Here is a 19,995-nt window from a genome sequence, read left to right on the forward strand (position 1 = left end):
AGTTGCAGTTTGTCTTTCTTTCTGCAGGAAGCATACAGGTCTTGCATCACCTTGATTGCACGTTCAGCTATCTGATTACTTCGTGGTATGTCGATGACGGATGGCTCTTTCTTCCAGTGATTTTTGAATGACTGCAATGCCTTTTTGTAAGGCTTCAATACATCAGATAAATTCTTGAAGTCATTGTCATTGTACTTTTGACTACTAAACCAATGTTCTGCCTACTCATATGAAATGAACCTGCAAACCTTCTCCAAATTCTTTCTCGCTTCAGGCATAAGAATGAACGCCAGAATGGCGAGAATGGCTCTTGAGTTCCATCTGGCATTGCTCATATTAGGAATGTTCTGAAAGTGAATCAGAGGGAAGTTTCTTTGTTCTTCATAGAACCTAAACACTCTTGTTAAATGGTACAAAAACTTCATATCGTCTCTCCACCCTGATTTATCAAGAATTTCTACAGTTCCATTCACAAACTTATCCTTCAGTTCATCATACTTATTCAACAGTTCAGACACAAATGGGTATTCAATGTTTGGAGATTTGGTATCACCCCCAAGTTCTTCGTCCATCACCAGACAGAGAATCCTGTCTAGTACGTGATGCTGACAACCGATAAATTGTGGTATTGTGACACCCTTTAATTTAAACATACGTTGCAACTTCACAACAACTCCATTTCTCTTCCCAGTATTGACGTTTGTTGTATCAGTAATGATCATCTTAATTGAATTCCACAAATTGTATTCATCAATAAGTTTGGCAATTTTTTCAGCAACAGTTTCAGCTTTGCCATCTTTTAAACGCAGTGCATCAAGTTTCACGTCAGTTCTTTCATTCTGAAGTACAACTACCTGATATTCCTTATCATCTATTCGTTTGCCGTCAAAGTGTAAGGACCACTGTTCCATTTTAAGTTGTTGTATCATTTCTTTTTTTAATTTACCTGCCTCTTTGAATATGGACTTGTAAATTGCTGATTGACTTGGAGTTGGAATATCAATACCTTGTTGTGATAATACATTGCATATTTTAGCAGCTTTCTTTGTGGAAACTCCACTTGATGTAACCATACTTACAGCAAATTTACTTTTGTAGTGCTTTCTAGTTTTTTTCTGAGTGTCCTCATCATCGTCTTTATCACCGTCGTCGTCTTCATCATCTTCACTCTTACTTTTGCAGTTTTCAGATTCAGTACCACTGTCTGTGGTAGACAGGACTTGTGATGTGGAAGGTATTGCTGTTCCAGACTGGACTTTCCTTCTCTTGGAAGGGTGAATGGTTTCTTTACTTGCCACTTTTCCTGTTGAGTACCCCACCTGTCCTTTACTTTCTTTTTGTAGGTGGTATAGACGTTTATCTTCCAAGGATAACCACTGGCCATTCACTTTCGTGATGTCAAATAATGCATTGAGAACATCATATTTTCCACGCTTGACACATTCATCATAGACCTTCAGCACCTTCATAAGCTTTGCTCTTATCACTTGATCAGACACACGTGGAAAATTCAGTTTATTGTCCCACAATTTTGTAATTTCCTTAGAAATTTGGTCTATTCGTTCTTTTCTTCCTTTAACATATGCTCCGAGAAACTGGTATCTTCCTACGATCTGCAATTGAAGTGGTATTCTGGATTTTTCATCGAGTGAATGTTCTTCTACAGCCACGCTTCCTCTTCTTCTGTGTGACTCTTGAAATCTCACCAAATTTTTAGTCCAAGTCTTCTTGTTCTTTGTTACTGTGGTATGACTTTTCTTGTGAGACATCATATAATATTGTTACGACTTTACGGATAGCTGAGCGTAAATATCCGTTTAATAAAGTCGTTTAATTAATAAAATACTTTAACTGTATAGTAATCCAATTATAGTTCGATAATCCAGTCAATGTTGATAACAGTTCGATAATCCAGTCCGTATCCTAACGATAATGCTACAACTACTTATACTTCGTACACTTACAGCGTCTTTAGTTCGCTACAGTAGTTCCTTATTAGCTCAGTTACACGCAGAGTACTTCATAGAACTATTCACATTATCAACACTGAGCTCTGACAGCAGCTCGCTTATATAATTATTTAGAGCTTCCAGAATGTTCTACTAAGTTCTATAATCTTCTACAGTCTGTTACAGTTGTCTATATCACCGTGGTAACACAATGACGTCATCACATAACAATTCCAAGTATTTGCCGGCACACGGCCGTTTCGTTGCCATGGTAACGTGTGGCGTTATATTTATAAATTCATAACAAAATAATGAAATAAATAGAATTAAGCTGAGAATTAAGCTTAAGATTAAAACATCGGTCAAAAATGAATGTATAAAAATGGTAAATCAAATTTTTATTTTGGGGGTGACCTTTTTTTGTTGCAGAAAGCTATTTGGGCCTTTTTTCATGATTTTAGGTAAAAGTTCATCGATTTATGATACAGGAAACATTTTATTTGAAAAAAAATTAAAAAGTCATATCCCTAATATACACACACACACATACGGTAGTGGTGTCGTGGTAGAGCGTCACTTTATAAACGAGAGGTTCTGAGTTCGATCCCCACCTCGTCCCTGTAGTACCGTGCTCCACTTGTTTATCCGCGCAGTGGCCTTGTTTGTCAAGGTTCATGTTTCAGAGATATAGGGTTGAGAGAGGGTTATAACCACAATTAAGTAGCCTCTTCATCTGTAGTGGCCTTCTTGGCCTTGGAGAGGTGAAATAGCAAAAAAAGTATATATATATATATATATAATAATTTTAATTTCTTAATGATCACGATTATTAATGTTATTTGCAGAGTATGATTAATGAATATTGTGAAGTAAAGAAAGTTATTTTACCTATATTCCTGCCTATGATGAGACCTTATTTAAACAAGGTATATTACTTTTTATTTTTTTGGTTGTTTAATGAAGAAAAATCTAAAATAAAAATAGCATTTTGATAAGCTTTTTTATATTAGTTATGTTTTTGGTAATCAAAATGACAGTTTTTAATGTTGACATAAAAATTTTTTTATGTATCTTTTTTATTTAATATTTTGTTTGGTATTCAACAAAGCAAAAATATTATAATATGCAAATTGTATCTTGACGATAAAATGTAAAACACTTATAGATAGAGGCACGAATATCACCAGGGTTAACTATGTTAAGCTGGAATTCATTACGAATTCATGACTTTGTCAATGATGTACATACACATTTGAAAGAATTTAAAGTTCTCAACAAACAGGTAACATGTTGTTTACATTTATTTATAATTTAAAATGGTATCATTTGATAATTAGAATTTTCTAGTATTTTCTTGTTTAATGATAGTAGAAGTTTCAACTATTGTGTCTTGATATCAGCTTTTCCAATTTATCCAATTTTTGCAGGAATTTTTTAATTCCTGTTTTAAAATTTTTGAAACATGTGCCAATGAAGTTTATTTATTTGTTTTTACCAATTCTCAAAAACTAAATACTTTTATACTTAACTTTTTTTTTTACTTAACCTTAAGAGATGTATGTCTTTATAGTTTACAGTCTCATAGATTTTTTTTTTACAAATTGTTTAGTTTTGATAACTATTTTATGTTACTAAGATAAACCATGGTTTATATTCTTGTTTTAATTTTTATTAGGTAATGGACATACATGATGCACGGATAGATTTACTTTTAGAAGAGATAATAAACACAGAGTTGTGTGAAGTTCCAATAGATAAACCTTGGACTATAGAAGAGTTTGAAACAAGAACAACTGTAAGTTTAATTTATTGCAAAAAATAAATAAACTATGGATAATCATGGTTAAATTTAATATTTAATTAAAATCATTACATATAAACAAATACATACTATTGGGTGGGCTGCAAAGTAATAAATGGTTTTTCTTAAAGTTCTAAAAAAGTACTGGAAGCTTGGAGAAGTTTCCATATTTTGAGGATATCAGACAAGTTAGAATTTCTTCATTCCAGTTTTTGTGCAGTGCAAAAAATGGATGACATTAACAATCATGTCTTTAATATTATCTATGGACTACCTTGTTTACAATTTTCAGTTGGGCCACTCACCATTCAAAGCCACAAAAAGTATATGCAATCAGACAGGGTTTGGTGTCTGAAGTGACAGGAAAATTTTAGTCATTTTTAGATTTTTAAATTTTGCATGTAGCTAGGTTCAAAATAATTATCAAAACCATCTCTTAAAGTTGACCTACACTCCAAAAAGGTGTTGCTTTTGTTTTGGGAGGATGACGAGTTTTAACTATTAAAAAAAGATTTTTGCTTTTTTTATAACAATGCTGGTCCTCATACTACAAAATCTAAGGAGCAAAAGTTATTTGAGCTTTGCTTGGAAGTGCTTTCATTTTCCTACTCACCTGATTTAATGCTAACAGATTATAAATTGCTCCAATTAAGCAATAGCTTGTGCAATCAAAAATTTGACAAAGAAAGTCACTCTGACAGCACATCAAATCACATTTTTAGTTCAAAGTCTATAGAGTTATACACTAACTGCATTTATTCTTTGCTCAATGTCAGCAAGAGGCCATAAAAAATGGTTATACATATATTGCTAAAGATTAGTTATGTATATCTGTGATAATCAAAAATAAATAATAAATAGAATAATAAATAGAATTTTTTTTAAAATGCTAATTTTTTTAGCCAAACCAATAATAACTACTATTAATATTACAATTAACTGTTATTGTTATTTTATATATCTTCAAGGAGCTATGCAATCTTGCTTCAATTAAAATAGAAAGGAATAGCAGTAGAATAGAGGAAGCAGTGTTTTCAATCATAGAAATTTTGAATGGATGTTATCAAAAACTAAGTGATAACTCTGAAATATCAAATGCAACTTCTGATCTAAATGATACCTCTCCAGAAAAGGTAATTTTTAAACATCTAAATTGCTTTTTATATGACTTTATTCTTGATCTTTTAGCTTTTTTTATTTTTCATTTTATTATGATTTTTTTTATTGCACATATTTTTATAAGACCTACATTTACAGAAACTTAAATTAAAATTTATCTTGTGTAAATATTAATTTAAAAAAAAAAATCTTGCAGAAAACTTAGCCCTAATATAAATTAAAGTAGTTGATATTTTACTTTATTTAATTAGTATAATTAATGTTTTACATTGTTAAAATGATTTTTTTATGCAATATACCTTTATTTAACTTTTAATATAAATACAAATATTAGATTACCTGGAAGAAAAAATGTCTCTTAAATGAGGAAAATGAAGAGGAAAGATCAGAACTTATAAATATATTCAATAACAAACTAATAGATGCTCTTTTGAGATGCATACGAAACTCTTTAGATGTACTTAAAAGAAGATTTCAAGGGTAAACTCTTCATTTTTTTTCTTTTAATTTAGTAAATTTATTTTGTTTTTAATCTTCCATTTTTCACTATTTTGAGTTTTTAAACCTATTAATAATGATTTTTTTTTTTTTAAACTATTTAATTTGTTTGTATTTTAAAACTATTTGTTTGTAATTATTATTTTTCAAAAATGAAAAGAGTCTTAAATTTTTTTAAATTAAAATTATTTTTTAATTTTTAAAGCAAATCTTACAACTCCAATGAAAAAAATTCCAGTTACTCTGCATTGCCATTTTTCAAAGCCAACATTGTTCTATCAATTCCAAATGTGGTAAGTATTTTTTTTTATGAATTTTTGCTTCTATTAAGGGGTGATGCGGAAGTTATCGGACAAAATAAAAATGTCAATAACTTATTTATAAATAAAAAAACAAACTACTGTTATATTTTTTTTAAATAAAGCATTTATCTTTTAATAAAAATATATTATCTTTTATATGAAAAAACACCACCATCTGCAATTGATCTCAATTTTGCTCTGACACCTTTCCTATGCGACTGTAAAAAGTTTAAATCAATTTCTTGTAGTTTTAGTTTAATGCGATCAATCAAAACTTGCTCTGTTGAAGCTTGCCAATCTCCCTCGTAAACCTTCTGTGCCAAATGTCCCCAAATATTTTCAATTGGTCATGCTTGAGGCACATTTGGGGGATTAGATTCTTTATCAACGTAATAGACATATTGGTCCATTCAATTTAGAGAATCTTTAGAATAATGAGAACTTGCTAAATCTGGCCAAAATAAGTAGTTAAAGTCTCCATGATACTTGTGAATAAATGGAAGAAGTCGTTTTTCTAAACATTCATTAATATAGATTGATGAATTGATCGCTACAGCCTTGGAAGTGCGAAACAATGGCTCGGACATACCACGGTCAGATATGGCTATCCACATTAATAATTTTTTTGGAAATTTGTTGTTTGTGTAGTATCCAGAATTTCCAGGCATGTTGTCCCCTGCAAAACAAAAGTATTTTTCGTCATCGATGACTAGAAGCGATTTTGTGTTATAGAGTTGGTTAACTAGTTTCCTGCTTCTTTTCTTTGCCTTTATTTGTTGTTCTATAGTGTATTTTGGAGTCTTTTCACGTTTTCTATATTTAATATTCATTTTTTTAACTGATGACCAATTGTTGATTGATTTACATCGAATTTAATACCTATTTTTCTCTTACTGACCCCTTTTCGATTGTTGACAAGTCTCGTTAATTCGGCTTTCTTTTCTCTAGTCCAGGATGTCGGACGACCAGGGTGCTTTCTATCAGAAAACAATTGAACAGTTTTAAGTCTTTTTAGGTTATCATATATTGTACTTCGAGCAAATCCTTCCTTTTCAAGATGATTTACGATTTTTTTTTTTTTTAATATTAGGTTTATTTACAAAAAACATTTTTAGTCGCTTTCGAAAAGATTCTCGTTCAGCTGCATTTAATCTCATTTTAAATAATTGTGTTTCAAATAATAAAATTTATATTTTATAGAACGTTTATGCCTACGCATAAAACCACAAAAACTAATTATTATGCTCAAATAATGAAATTAGGATTTGTCCGATAACTTCTGCATCACCCGTTACTGATACAATTAAAAATTCACAGTTCTGGTAGGGAAAGTAATGCATTTTCTGTCTTGAATTTTAAACAAACTTCTCTGTAATTCTTCTTTCAGTAAGATCATTTATTACAACTAGAAATTTAGCTAAATATTTAACATTTTGATGGGCTGTGTAAAGCAATATTGTGGGTAAAAGCAAAGCCAGTTCTAATTTGTTTGTTAATCTAACCCATTTTGATTCAGAACTTATTCTTACTTGAAAAAGAAACACATACTCTATATTTTTATTTCAATGGACAATTTTAATCCAAGTTAAAGTGGATTAAAAGCACATTAACTTCCTATCTTTTGATTTTCTTTCAGCTTATGAGGCCCACAATTAAGATCAAAGTCTTGTGATAATATTTTGTGGATATGATATATATAAATATTTTAAGGATCATCTTTATATCATATATGATAGTGATATAAAAAGTAGCATTATTATTTAAGACAACATTTTTGTTATTCCAAATAAAGTGCAATATAAAATTAGCTCTATGCAATACAAATAAAGTGCAATGTAAAATTAAGTCTATTCAGTACAAATAAAGAAGTAAAACAAATTATTGTTATTTAAAAATAATGTTTATCTAGCAATCTATATATATAAATTACCAATTAAATTTGCCTCCTAAAGTCATCAGAGGTTATTATTAATATTATTATTATTTTTTAAAAAGCTCTCTAAACCCTAATTCTGAAACAAAAAATTGTTAAACAAGCTTTGCACAGAGAAACAGGCTGAGCTCATACTACGAGAGGCAAAGGATGGATTCAAGCCTTATATCTCTTGATTGTGAGCCAAAAGTTCTACCACTAGTCTACTACTGCATTGGTATATACATATACACATACATATATAAATACATTTGTACAGTGATTAAAAAGAGGCAGGATAAGGATAGGGCTGTAAATCCTGGCTCGTGTTCGTGAATGGCTCGGTGATCGGCTCGACAAGAGCTCGTTCATGTTCGGCTCGAATGGTAAACAAGCCGGGCTTGAACAAAAATTTGGGCTCGTTTATTAAACAAGCTGAGCTTGAACATCATAGGCTCGTTCATATAGGCTCGATTAAAGCTCGAATATATATATATTTATTTATATTATAATAATATATATGTAATAAATAAAATTGTGGTATTATATATATTAGTATATAATAAAAATATAGTGTTAGTGTAACCTTATAACTCATATAACTCTTATTACACTAAATAATAACCCATATTACACTAAATACCCTTATTACACTAAATAAAAACTCATATAACTCTTATTATACTAAATAATTGATTAATATAAACAATTTAATTACGTGAGGCTGCTATTGACTATTGTCATTTGCCAACAGGCCCAATATGTTTTAGACCATTTTTGATGGATTTAAGAGTGTACAAATTATGCATAACAGAAAAGTAAATATATAAAACTTTTTTTTCAAACTCTTTTCACAATAATTTTGTTGAAGGAGCCATTTTTTAACTTTTAGAGAGGTATTTTTTCAAGTTGCACAACTAAATGTTTCGTGATAATATATTGAATGTTTGTTTATTTACTCTGCTATTTAATCAGGTAAAGTTGTGAATTATTATTTTTGTTAAAAACTTGTATTTACTAAATCTAAAACTATAAATTAGTGCTCAACAGACTTTTTTTTAACTTTGAAAATATAAACTTCGAAATTTTTTTTTACTAAACGAGCTTTAAACTAACAGGTTACAATAATTATTTTGAGTTTTAAACCAGTCAAGCTCGAGCAACATGTAAAATGAGCCAGGCCCAAACAATACTACTCTTAATGAGCCGAGCTCGAACAAAGATTCTCATGTTCGAAATGAGCTCGAGCCGAGCCTGAACACTCTTAATATGTAAACGAGCCAAGCCGAGCCCTGGCAAGCTTGGCTCATTCAGCTCGATTTACAGGCCTAGATAAGGCAGGATGCTTTCCTGACACCATGTTATAAAATATAAACCAACCTGCCACTTTTTATATCTCATTTAATAAAACAATGGTTAAATAAGATAGTATTTTGAAATTCTGAAAAACCATTATATCACACATATAGATATGTGTAAGTCTATGTATGTATGTGTAAGTCTATGTATGTATGTGCATGTATGTATGTGTGTAAGTCTATGTATGTAAGTGCATGTATGTATGTATGTGCATATATATATATATATATATATATATATATATATATATATATATATATATATATATATATATATATATATATATATATATTTTAAACATCATTGCTTCCAACAAGGCTGCAAGCAACCACTAATTAGAGTTGGAAGTCACTGGAAGAGAAAAGACGAAGATCATAGAGCAAGATAACAATTTACAGACGACTTAAAAGATTGCAAATTATATGAATCAGGAAAGCAAGATAAAGGAAGTGATTTCCAAAGAACTGATGTTCGAGGAAAAAAACTAGAGGAATAAGAGTTTTTGGAGCACTTAGGAACAGCCACAAAAAAAAGGATAAGACTTAATTGGATGATGAGTAACACGAGAATGAATTTTAGTAGATAGCACAAGAGACACTAGCTCTTTAAAACAGTGCCCATAATAGTATTTATAGAAAAGAGAAAGAGAAGCAACATTACAACAATGTAATAATGGTTGGAGGTTGGCTGCAAGAGCAGGTCCAACTATGTTTGCAATGCGTTTTTGCACCATGTCTAAAAGAGGAAGAGCATCATTAGAAGATCCGCCCCAGATATGGCAACAGTATTCCATACAAGGCCGGATTTGAGATTTATAGAGAAGAATAGAATCCGAAGTAAGAAAGTGTCGAGCTCGATAAAGAGATGCAACCTTAGCAGATGCTAATTTTACAACAGATTTGATATATAGTTTCCAAGAAAGATTGGAAGTAAGAGTTAATTCTAGAAGATGAAGAGTGGATGACTCATCGAGTACATTACCGTCCACAAATATAGAAAGATCTAAATTATTGCAATAACGATTGGCTGAAAAAAATTGAGTTTAATTTGTATTGAAGTTCACCAGCCACTGTGAGCCTCATGCCATAGCAGAAGTGAGATCTTCTTAAGTGAAAAGCTCAAATGCCCCCTCCAAGCAATCAGAGAGTGTTGGCTTCTTATCACGACAAGAGTTAAATGATAGTATCATCAGCAAACAATGCCACCTTAGATGTAAGAATATCTGGAAGATTGTTAATGTAAATTAAAAAGAGTATAGGGCCAACAATTGAACCTTGAGGAACCCCTGAAGTTACAGAATAAGAAGAAGAGTGCTATCCATTGAGGACAACTTTTATACTACGATTGGAAAGGAAGGATTCAATAATCTTAAAGATGTTTCCAAATACATTGTAAGAAGAAAGCTTATGGAGAAGACCAGCATGCTAAATTTTGTCAAAAGCTTTTGAAATGTCAAGAGCAATGGCCTTATCCTCTCCAACTTTATCTAATGCACAATAAAACCTATTGGTATTACTGTTAGTAAATCAGCTGTAGAACAAGAAGATCGAATTCCATATTGGTGATCAGAAAGTAAGTTATTAGATTCAAGATTAGAGATTAAGTGTTTGTTAATTAAAGATTCAAAAACCTTGCTTATGATAGGAAGAAGACTAAGGGGATGGTAGTTAGGCGAATCAGATTTCTCTTTAGAATTTTTGAAAATAGGGATAACAGATGAGGCTTTCCAACAGGCTGGAAAACGAAACTCTGAAAAGCACTTGTTAAATAGTTTTGAGAGTATAGACTCCGGAGAACACTTTGACAAGACTAAGACAGGTATATTGTCTGAGCCACAAGCTGTAGAAGAGTCTAAGCAGGAAATCACTTTAGATACAGAAGCTGGAGTGATACGAATGTCAAGCAATGGATCAACCTGTTTGACCGCTATATCAGGTAGAACGCAACTAGTGGAATCAAGAGATGATATTGATGAAAAGTTCTTAGCAAACAATTCAGCTTTGTCTTTATGTGAGATGACAAAGTCTGAACCATACAAGAGTGGTGGAATTACAGATTTGCCCTTATTATTGATACTATTAAAGATTCTCCAGAAGTCATGAGAGCCTAATTTTTGTGATGAAATACGTGATTTCATGACCTGAGAATAGTGGGCTTTGGCGCTAGACAAAACCTTTTAAACAATGGTTTCTAGAAGTAATAAACAGACGTCTGTTTTCTGGAGAATTGTTTTGCTGATAGATATGGAAGTAATGGTTTTGATTAGGCAATTGCAGCAGAACAATGTGAGGAAAACCATGGAGAAAAGTGAGACTTGACCTGAAATTGTCAAGAGGGAATAAAAGATTCCATGCCAGCCTGAATCCACGAAGTTATGTAAGAAGCACATTTGTCAACAGGAAGACAAAAGATTTCTACCCAAGGGCCATTACAAAGAAAATCATGGAAAGAGTACCAGTCAGCTTTAAGGTAGTTGTAAGAGGTACGATGATAGGGGGATTCAAATGATAAAGAAGAATGAGATAATAGTTTTGACTAGCACTGACTAAGAACAGAAACAAGACATAAGTCGAGTAGAGAAGGTAAATGATTCGGGTTGTCTTGAAAGCGAGTTGGAAAGTTGACTATTTGAGTTAGGGATTGAAAAAGGCAAAAGTTGTGGGCTTTAATGGCTGCAGAATCACTGACACTAGAGCCAGGCCATTCAGTGTGATGAGCATTTAAGTCACCGACAATAACAATATTAGCTGATGGATAAAGAGGGAGGGCTTGGTCAATATGATCAGAAATAACATCAAAAAAAGTGCAGTCTTGAGATGAAGGAGAGCGATATAGAATAAAGAGAATGGAGATAGAGTGAAGTGGTGCTAAATGAAAGCGCATAAAAGAATAGTCTGGATTCAAGCCTAGTTTCCCAGCGAATGGGTGAATTCTTACGAATGTGAATGCCCAGACCAAGCATGTGACTATTGAAGTTTTTAAAAATTAAAGGAAGATAACCGTCAACACTAAGATCACAAGATGAGACAGCTGAACTAAAATTAATTTCACAAAGAGCAAGTAGGTCTGGTGAACTTTGCAAGAGATAAGATTCAACAGAAGAAAAGTTACTTCGAAGACCATGAATATTAGTGAATGATAAGTTTAGAGAACTTAGTGATGATGATGGTTTTTTTTGTTTTATAGTTTTTGCTACTTTATTTATTTTGAAATTTGTTGAAAAACTCAAAGTATAGATAGTACTCAGTTCACTGTTTAATAGCCCAAGCAATTGCCTCATTACTATTAATAAACCCTAAGCCATAACAAAGGGCCCCAAATGTGACCTTGGCAATGCACATCAAAAGCACAAACAGGGACACCACACATGTGCAACATGGCACTGTTAATTCTTTGATATTTTTCAACTGTTGATGGAATCAGCCTTTCTGAGATCTACCACAGAGTTCAGGAAACCTGACTACCAGCCGGCCTCAGAACCATAAAACTGAGTTTTAGAGCTGTACCCTCATTAGGAGATAATAGAATGAGTTGCCTACTCATAAAAACAGAGACACAAGCAAAACCCATGCATTGAGTCAAGAAGATCTAGCATTCAACATCCTAAACTGGAAACAATGTATTAAAAATACATCTGCACCAGCCAAATAGATGAAGAATGGGTGCGAGGCTGGTTAACAGATAAAGTCTGTTTACCCCTTAAGTCTTTGCCTAGGAGGCCTTCTACAAGACAGTAGCCGGATGCATTTAACATCTGCCCAAGATGAATAACATCAGCCCAAAATGATGTATATATATATATATGTATATATATATATATATATATATATATATATATAAATGTGTAAAGTTCTATATATAAATATATATATATAGATGTGCAAATTCTACCACTAGTCTATTACTGCATTGGTATATACATATTCGCATACATATATAAATACATTTGTCCGGTGCTTAAAAAGAGGCCAGATGAGGCCAGATGCTTTCCTGACATGTTGTTGTAAAGTATAAACCAACCTGCTACTTTTTTATATCTTGTTTAATATAGCAATGGTTAAATAAGATAGTATTTTGAAATTCTAAAAAACCATTATATCAAATATATAGATATGTGTGTAAGTCTGTCTATCTGTCTGTCTGTCTGTCTGTATGTATGTATGTATGTATGTATGTATGTATGTATGTATGTATGTATGTATGTATGTATGTATGTATGTATGTATGTATGTATGTATGTATGAATGTATGTATATATCATCTTGGGCAGATGTTAAATGCATCCGGCTACTGTCTTGTAAAAGGCTTCCTAGGCGAAGACTTAAGGGGTAAACAAATTCTATCTGTTGACCAGTCTCGCACCCCTTCTTCATCTATTAGGCTGGCGCAGATTTTTAATACATTGTATTAAAAATACAATTATGTATATATATATATATATATATTTAATAAATGTATATATGTATTTATATATACATATACATATGTATATATATATATGTATATATATATATATATATATATATATATATATATTTATTTATATATATATAAAAATATATATATATATATATATATATATATATATATATATATATATATATATATATATATATATATATATATATATATATATATATATATTGATGTGGTTGCAATACAAGTTATTTTTTACATTAAAAGAAAGTGTTTTAAAAAGTTTTTGCATTTTGCATAAAATTTTAGAACAAGAGAGAAAGAAAAAATATTTATAATAAAACTTCGAATGAATGAGTTTGATATTATAATTATGTAAATCACTTCTGAATAAAGTTTTTTTGAAAATCTTAAAAATGGTTTACAATAAAAATATATTGTAGTAAATATACTATTTTGGTTTTTATATGTTTGTATTATAAATATAAATTGGAAAATAACATAGAACAATTTTAAAATAAATTACATAAGCTTATATTTTCATATTATGTTAAATTTTTTTTTGACAATTTTCATGTAACTTATATATCATGTATAAACAGTTTGACAACATATTTAACAAGTTAAAACTATTTAAATAATTGACATTTTAAATAAAAGAGGTTTTAAATAATGACAGTTTTAAAAACTTTTTAAAAAAAGTTTTAAGATTCTGTTTATTATGTTTTAACTTTTTTTTCTACTTAAATTTTTATTTGTATATTCTTGTAATAAAATTTTCATCATTGAATAAGTTCTATTATAAATTTATTGTGTATTTTTTAACCGAATTCTTTGTGTTTTAAAAAACATAAGATAAAATTATAATAATGTCAAAAGTCAATGGCAATAAAAAACCCTTTTTATTTAAACCAATAGTTTGTGTAAAAACAGATAGCTTGCACAAAAAGCTGCCTAACTCACTACAAGCTAGTAACTCACTATGTCTGTTTTATGAGAGTTTTTCTCAGCTCCCGCACTCATATATTCCTGCCAAGGTTTGAGATATATAACATCTGGGGTACACAAATGTACCCTAAATCTTAATCTATATATATTTTCAAAAGAACTTTAATTTTTTTCATAGATTTTTCAACCTTCAATTGATGATATCCAACAAGTTTTGAATAAGTGTTATCATTCTATATTGGAGGTTTGCAAAAATGTACATCAATGGAGTCAGGTTAAGGATTCTGGTAATAAAATATTTAGTTATCATTCACAATTGAAAACATATCAAAAAGTCATATAAAAGAAAATTTTTATATTTTTGAAAAAAAATTTTTTAATTTTTAGAATCTGCAATTCCAAAATCAAAAAATTTTTATAAGTACATAACTGATCATAAAGATGTGAACAAACTTTTGGTTATGTTAAGCTCTGCAATAAGTTCTACAAAAGCAGACACAAATCAATGCATTGACTACTTCAATAAATTTGATTTTTTATGGAAAGCAGATCGCGAAGGTACAATAAAGGTAATTTTTTTGAGTTAGTTTGATTTGGAATAAAATATCCCCAAACATTTTTGACATTAACTTTTTTAAACAGCAGTCTTGTTCAACAAGAATTAGAAAGAAAAAAAAAGAATAATAAAAGTTAATTAATCTTTTTGATTGTAATAGCCCTCTGGGCCTCAAAAAGAGGAGAACAAAAACTGGTTGCAACATATGAGCTTTTATTTTAAAAGTGACATAAGATTTTTTTACTTCATTATTGTTTTTTTCAAATTTGCCAAATTGATTATACATTTTAAATGATAGATTTTTTCTCCCAAAAAAATGTGCGAGCTGAAACTTTTTTAACAGTTGCTTTCTCTGAATACTGTTTAAGTGTTGCAAATGGAATAAAATACTCTCCTCGTTAGAGAAGAGTATTTTAGTCCATTTTATTAGAGAAATTTTATTAGTGTTGCTTCTAACTATCTCTATATACAGGGCTCAATTTAATTTTTTATAAAGTCCCGGACAAAATATCCGATCAAAACTTGTTGGTGCCAATCAGTGTCCAATCAAATTTTAAAAGTATAAGTTTTACGGAAGCGAGTTGTGCAATCAAAATCTTTGTCATGTTATTCAGTTTATTCACTGTTAGTCTAGTGAATTTGTAGTTTATTTCCTTATTATTTAGAATAATTTATTGTAGCTTTTGTTTTTTAATAAAATAGTTTCAATTTAATATTGAATATTGTTTTAGATAAACTTAAATTTTCACGCTGTAACTGGAATTGGTTATTTATTTTTTTTTTTTTATTACAATTTGACAACGGCTGTTTTGAAGTTTTAATAATTTAAATGCAATTAAAAAAGATCAATGATTAAAAGTTAAAAATAAATTTTAATCATTGATCTTTTTTAAAGTTTTTATTTTACGATAAGGCTTTGAATAAAATCAAAAATTAATTATAGTGATTGTTTAAAATAAATGTATTATGTGTAAATTAAATGATTTAAATTTTTTTTCAGTAGGTATATATTTTTTATGATAAATTAAAACATTTGAAACTATTTTTCCATATCTTTTTAAAAATTTTTCAAAATATTATTTTTTCAAGTTACTTTAAATTATGAATAAGTTAAATTAAATCTACCCTTGATTTTTGCCTTGATGATAATTGCCTTTTTTTTCGTTGCTTATTTCTATTTTTACTAAGAATTGTTTAAAAGTTTTTTTTTTAAAACTTTACTTATTAATTAAAGCATGAAGTGATTAAAAATTACGATTTTAAAAAGACTGCTTTATTTTTTTTTCAACAATTATTTTTTCATCTAAACAGTCATGGTCAAATTGTAAACAAAAAAAATCATTTGCATGGTCAGCAATAGCATTCAGTAGCACACCATTCCTGCCCAAGCTTTATTTTGTAGAGTTTAATTCCAGTTGGTTTTTTTTTGAATTCCAGTTCAGTAGAATTTAATGTCTGATTACTTTGTAAATTGATTGGACAATCTGAGGTTTTAGCCAGACGATGTCGGATGTCCAACTGTTAAATTGAGCCCTAATATTTATAACCTATAATAAATTTTTTTAATAATTTTAAAGATTATAAATCTATTTTTTTTAAATTTGCATAAAACAAAAGGTGTAAATAGGTGTAAAATAAAACTGATTTCAAATTAATGATCCCTTTAAAGTTCGCATGTCTTTTTTATTAGAAAAGTTGTATATTAAAAACTTTAACTTAAAGCTAAAAAATCATGCAAAACTATTAGTACTAAGTTACTTTTTTCATAAGAAAGTTATTTTATTAAAAAGTTGAATGGAATTCTATTTGAACTTTTAAGAAAACCCTTAAGAAACTTTTTGGTTTTTTATAAAAACTAAACAAAAAAAGTTTCTTAAGCTTACTCAATTGTAAAATCAGTATATACTGTAATAGAAAACACTTATTTTTGAAAAATAGTTTAAGTTTATTGCTAAAAATTATCTAAATATGGTAATTAATTTTGCTTTGACACTTTTTTGCTTGTAATACTGTAATAGAAAATGCTTTTATTGAAATGTGGTAATTATTTTTGCCTCGAGACTTTTTTGTCAAAGCAGTTTATCAAAATACTACAAAGCCCTCTGTAAAACTTTCTGCTTGGTGATAATATTTTTGTCGTTTGATAATGGTATTTAAGTTAGTATTGCGTGATTATATCATTTTTTTTAAATTGGTGTTCAATGATTATATAATTTATGTAACTGGCGATTGATTACACAATTTTTTTATTTTTCATTTTCATCTAACCATATCAACTAAATTTACAAATGTTATCATAAATTTACATAAATTAGTAAGGTGTCATCAGCCTGAGAAATTAGATTTCAGGTCGGCACAAGAGTGTTGTATTGAGCTGATGTCAGTTCATCATAAAACTTATTTGGATTTTTTGCTTTCTGTTACAAAAGGGGTAATAATTAATTCATTATTAAAGCATTGCTTTATAAGTGCATAGCTTTAGACAATAATATTTTAATGGGTGTAACAATCAAACTTTTTGTGAGTATACAGCAAGTTTATGAATTAGTAATTTTTTAGTTTCAAAGTTTTTTTTAACAAAAAAAAAAGCATAGTTTATTTTATTAAATTTTATTGGTTTTTTAGGTAGGTGATAGAAAGAACGCAATTTAGAAATTTTTCTAAATTGTGTTTCTGAATGCCGACTTGAATTTGGTAGGCTGTGTCATTCATATAGCAACAAATAATCAATGGAGCGACACTTAAAAACATCAAATGGTCAAACAAACAAACAAACAAAAAAACAAGCAAAAAAAGAAGACTATTACAGCAACAACAGCAACACAAAACTATAACATAAAAATCGTTATGATAATAAATATTGGTTTTTTAAGAGCTAACTTAATATAAATAATAGCAACAGTGAAACGTAATAATTGGTATAATAATTATAATAATATTGGCAGTGATAATTTCAATCCATGACTATTAGCAGTTTTTAATCCATGGTTAGTTAGTTAACTGTGGTTAAATTTTTAGACAATGCTTACCTTCATTAATATTTTTTCTCTGATGTGGTTGATTTTTTTTCTCTTTCCATTGATAAATGAACCTCTTATGTAACTTCCTGGATTCAGGCAGATATGAAAGCTTTCATTCCTTTTCATCAGTCCCAAGTTAACCCTCATTCCACTCCATTATTTTTACCTTCTTGTGCAGCTGCTATATCTAGTTGTAATCATTTTTTTATCAAGAATGTTCTTTTTCAAAAGAACAACATTCTTGATAACAAATTCCTTTTTTATTATTGCAAAAAAATCAATATAAAAAGGTGCTATTTGATGCTAAGCTTCATTATTCCCTAGTTAGGCCATAGTTGTAAGAATGAATAGTCTGGAAACATTGCCTGGAAACAATAGTTTTTGCGTTGGTGTTAGGTTCTTTTACCCAGCCTACTTTAAGGTGCAAAACAAACAATTTTTTATGAAGAGTTAAACTAAATGTCTGGAGCAAATTGTTCAATATATGGTTGTACTACTTCTTATTATTTACATGATATATTCATTCTTCCTAAAAGTCAGGATGACTATAATCTTGAATAGAGAAGAAAATTGATAGAGATTATCACAAAAGATCGTTTGATTGATTCAGCTTTAAGAAAACAAATTGCCAGTGAATCTTTACATGAATGCGAGAGATATTTTGAAGAACAAGAACTTAACAGAAGTTATGTGTTCACATATTCAATTTTGTGTAAATATATACATGTGTATATATATATATATATATATATATATATATATATATATATATATATATACATATATATATATATATATATATATATATATATATATATATATATATATATATATATATATATATATATATATGTATATGTATATATGTATATATATATATATATATATATATATATATATATATATATATATATATATATATATATATGTATGTATATGTATATATATATAGATATATATATATATATATATATATATTTAGACTTCTTGTTGAACTGTCGATGAATAATCTCCACTCTTCAAGATTGTGAACAATGCCAATGTCATCGAAAAGACCACAAACGTCATGACAGTAGCACAGTGATTCTGATACTACATAAAAGGATGCAAGTGTTTCATGTCTTTTTCAGTATTTCGAGGTTCTGCAGCTTGGATCTAATAAATTCCATTCTTTCAAACATGATGTTAGAACTTCTTGTTTGATTTAGTGAGGCCTAAATTTTGTACTAAGTCATCAAGTTCTTGTTGGTTAGGGAAATAAAGTGAATCATTTGGTTTCCTGAAATCACAGTCATCACAGAGTTCATCTGGTGTGTCTACATCAGAATAATATGCAGCTGCTTCTTCGGACTGAGGTGGGTTAGGAACAGGCAATTCATCATTGTGTGTAACTAGTCCAATAGAAGAGGGTGTACTTAAATAAATTAGAATCAGCCTATCCTTTGGTTTTTATACTTTGAAATGTCAACCATGCAGAAATAACAGTCATCATGAGGGCTTCATATTCTCAGAATTGCAAAGGGCATTGACTTTCAGATTTGATCTGCATCTGCCACAACTGTAGTGTGGTGCCATAGCCATGCCAAAATAAGCATGATATGCAGTAAAGAATTTTGTACCACTGACAATCTTATGTTTAATTTGTGTTGGACTAATATAGTAACCACAAACGATAACAGAATGAGTCAGGACAAAGCTTGCAGGATCTACTAGACATATTCACCACTTCATATAACAGTTTTAATTAGTTAAACTGAAAATAAAGAATATAGTTAACTCTCTCAGTAGCATTTGTTAAAAAAATTGTACCCAAAATGTGCTAATATTTATTAAAAAATGCTTTAAATCAACATAAATAAACATAAACAACAACAAAGGAAGTGACAATTGAATACCTAAAAACTAGAATCAGGAAAAGTAATATTAAAAGTGGGATTATAGAAAAAAGACACAAAATATACAAAACCACTGACAGTGGCTTGCTGGAGAGAAAAACAAATCCAGGAGCCTCTGTCAGTGGGTCTGCGGAGAGAATGAGTAAAAATCAGCACATATATATAATGTTATAAATTCATTACACATATACGAAAACTCAGAAATATACTTTATGCTTTT

The 19,995-nt window shown here is 29.5% G+C and overlaps 1 protein-coding gene across 2 annotated transcripts in view; it reads left to right on the plus strand.

Annotated features, from left to right (window-relative positions):
* The window catches only part of LOC136072006 (dynein axonemal heavy chain 8-like), a 135,890-nt gene that overhangs the window by 45,487 nt on the left and 70,408 nt on the right, over window positions 1–19,995 (plus strand). For both annotated transcript variants that reach the window (XM_065819355.1, XM_065819356.1), the window contains 8 exons: window positions 2,795–2,875; window positions 3,115–3,231; window positions 3,625–3,744; window positions 4,719–4,883; window positions 5,204–5,349; window positions 5,573–5,660; window positions 14,483–14,591; window positions 14,692–14,873. In XM_065819355.1, coding sequence (XP_065675427.1) covers window positions 2,795–2,875; window positions 3,115–3,231; window positions 3,625–3,744; window positions 4,719–4,883; window positions 5,204–5,349; window positions 5,573–5,660; window positions 14,483–14,591; window positions 14,692–14,873 — 1,008 coding nt within the window. The remainder of the gene's footprint in view (window positions 1–2,794; window positions 2,876–3,114; window positions 3,232–3,624; window positions 3,745–4,718; window positions 4,884–5,203; window positions 5,350–5,572; window positions 5,661–14,482; window positions 14,592–14,691; window positions 14,874–19,995) is intronic.

Source organism: Hydra vulgaris, chromosome 15 (genome assembly GCF_038396675.1).
Source record: "Hydra vulgaris chromosome 15, alternate assembly HydraT2T_AEP".
Taxonomy (NCBI): domain Eukaryota; kingdom Metazoa; phylum Cnidaria; class Hydrozoa; order Anthoathecata; family Hydridae; genus Hydra; species Hydra vulgaris.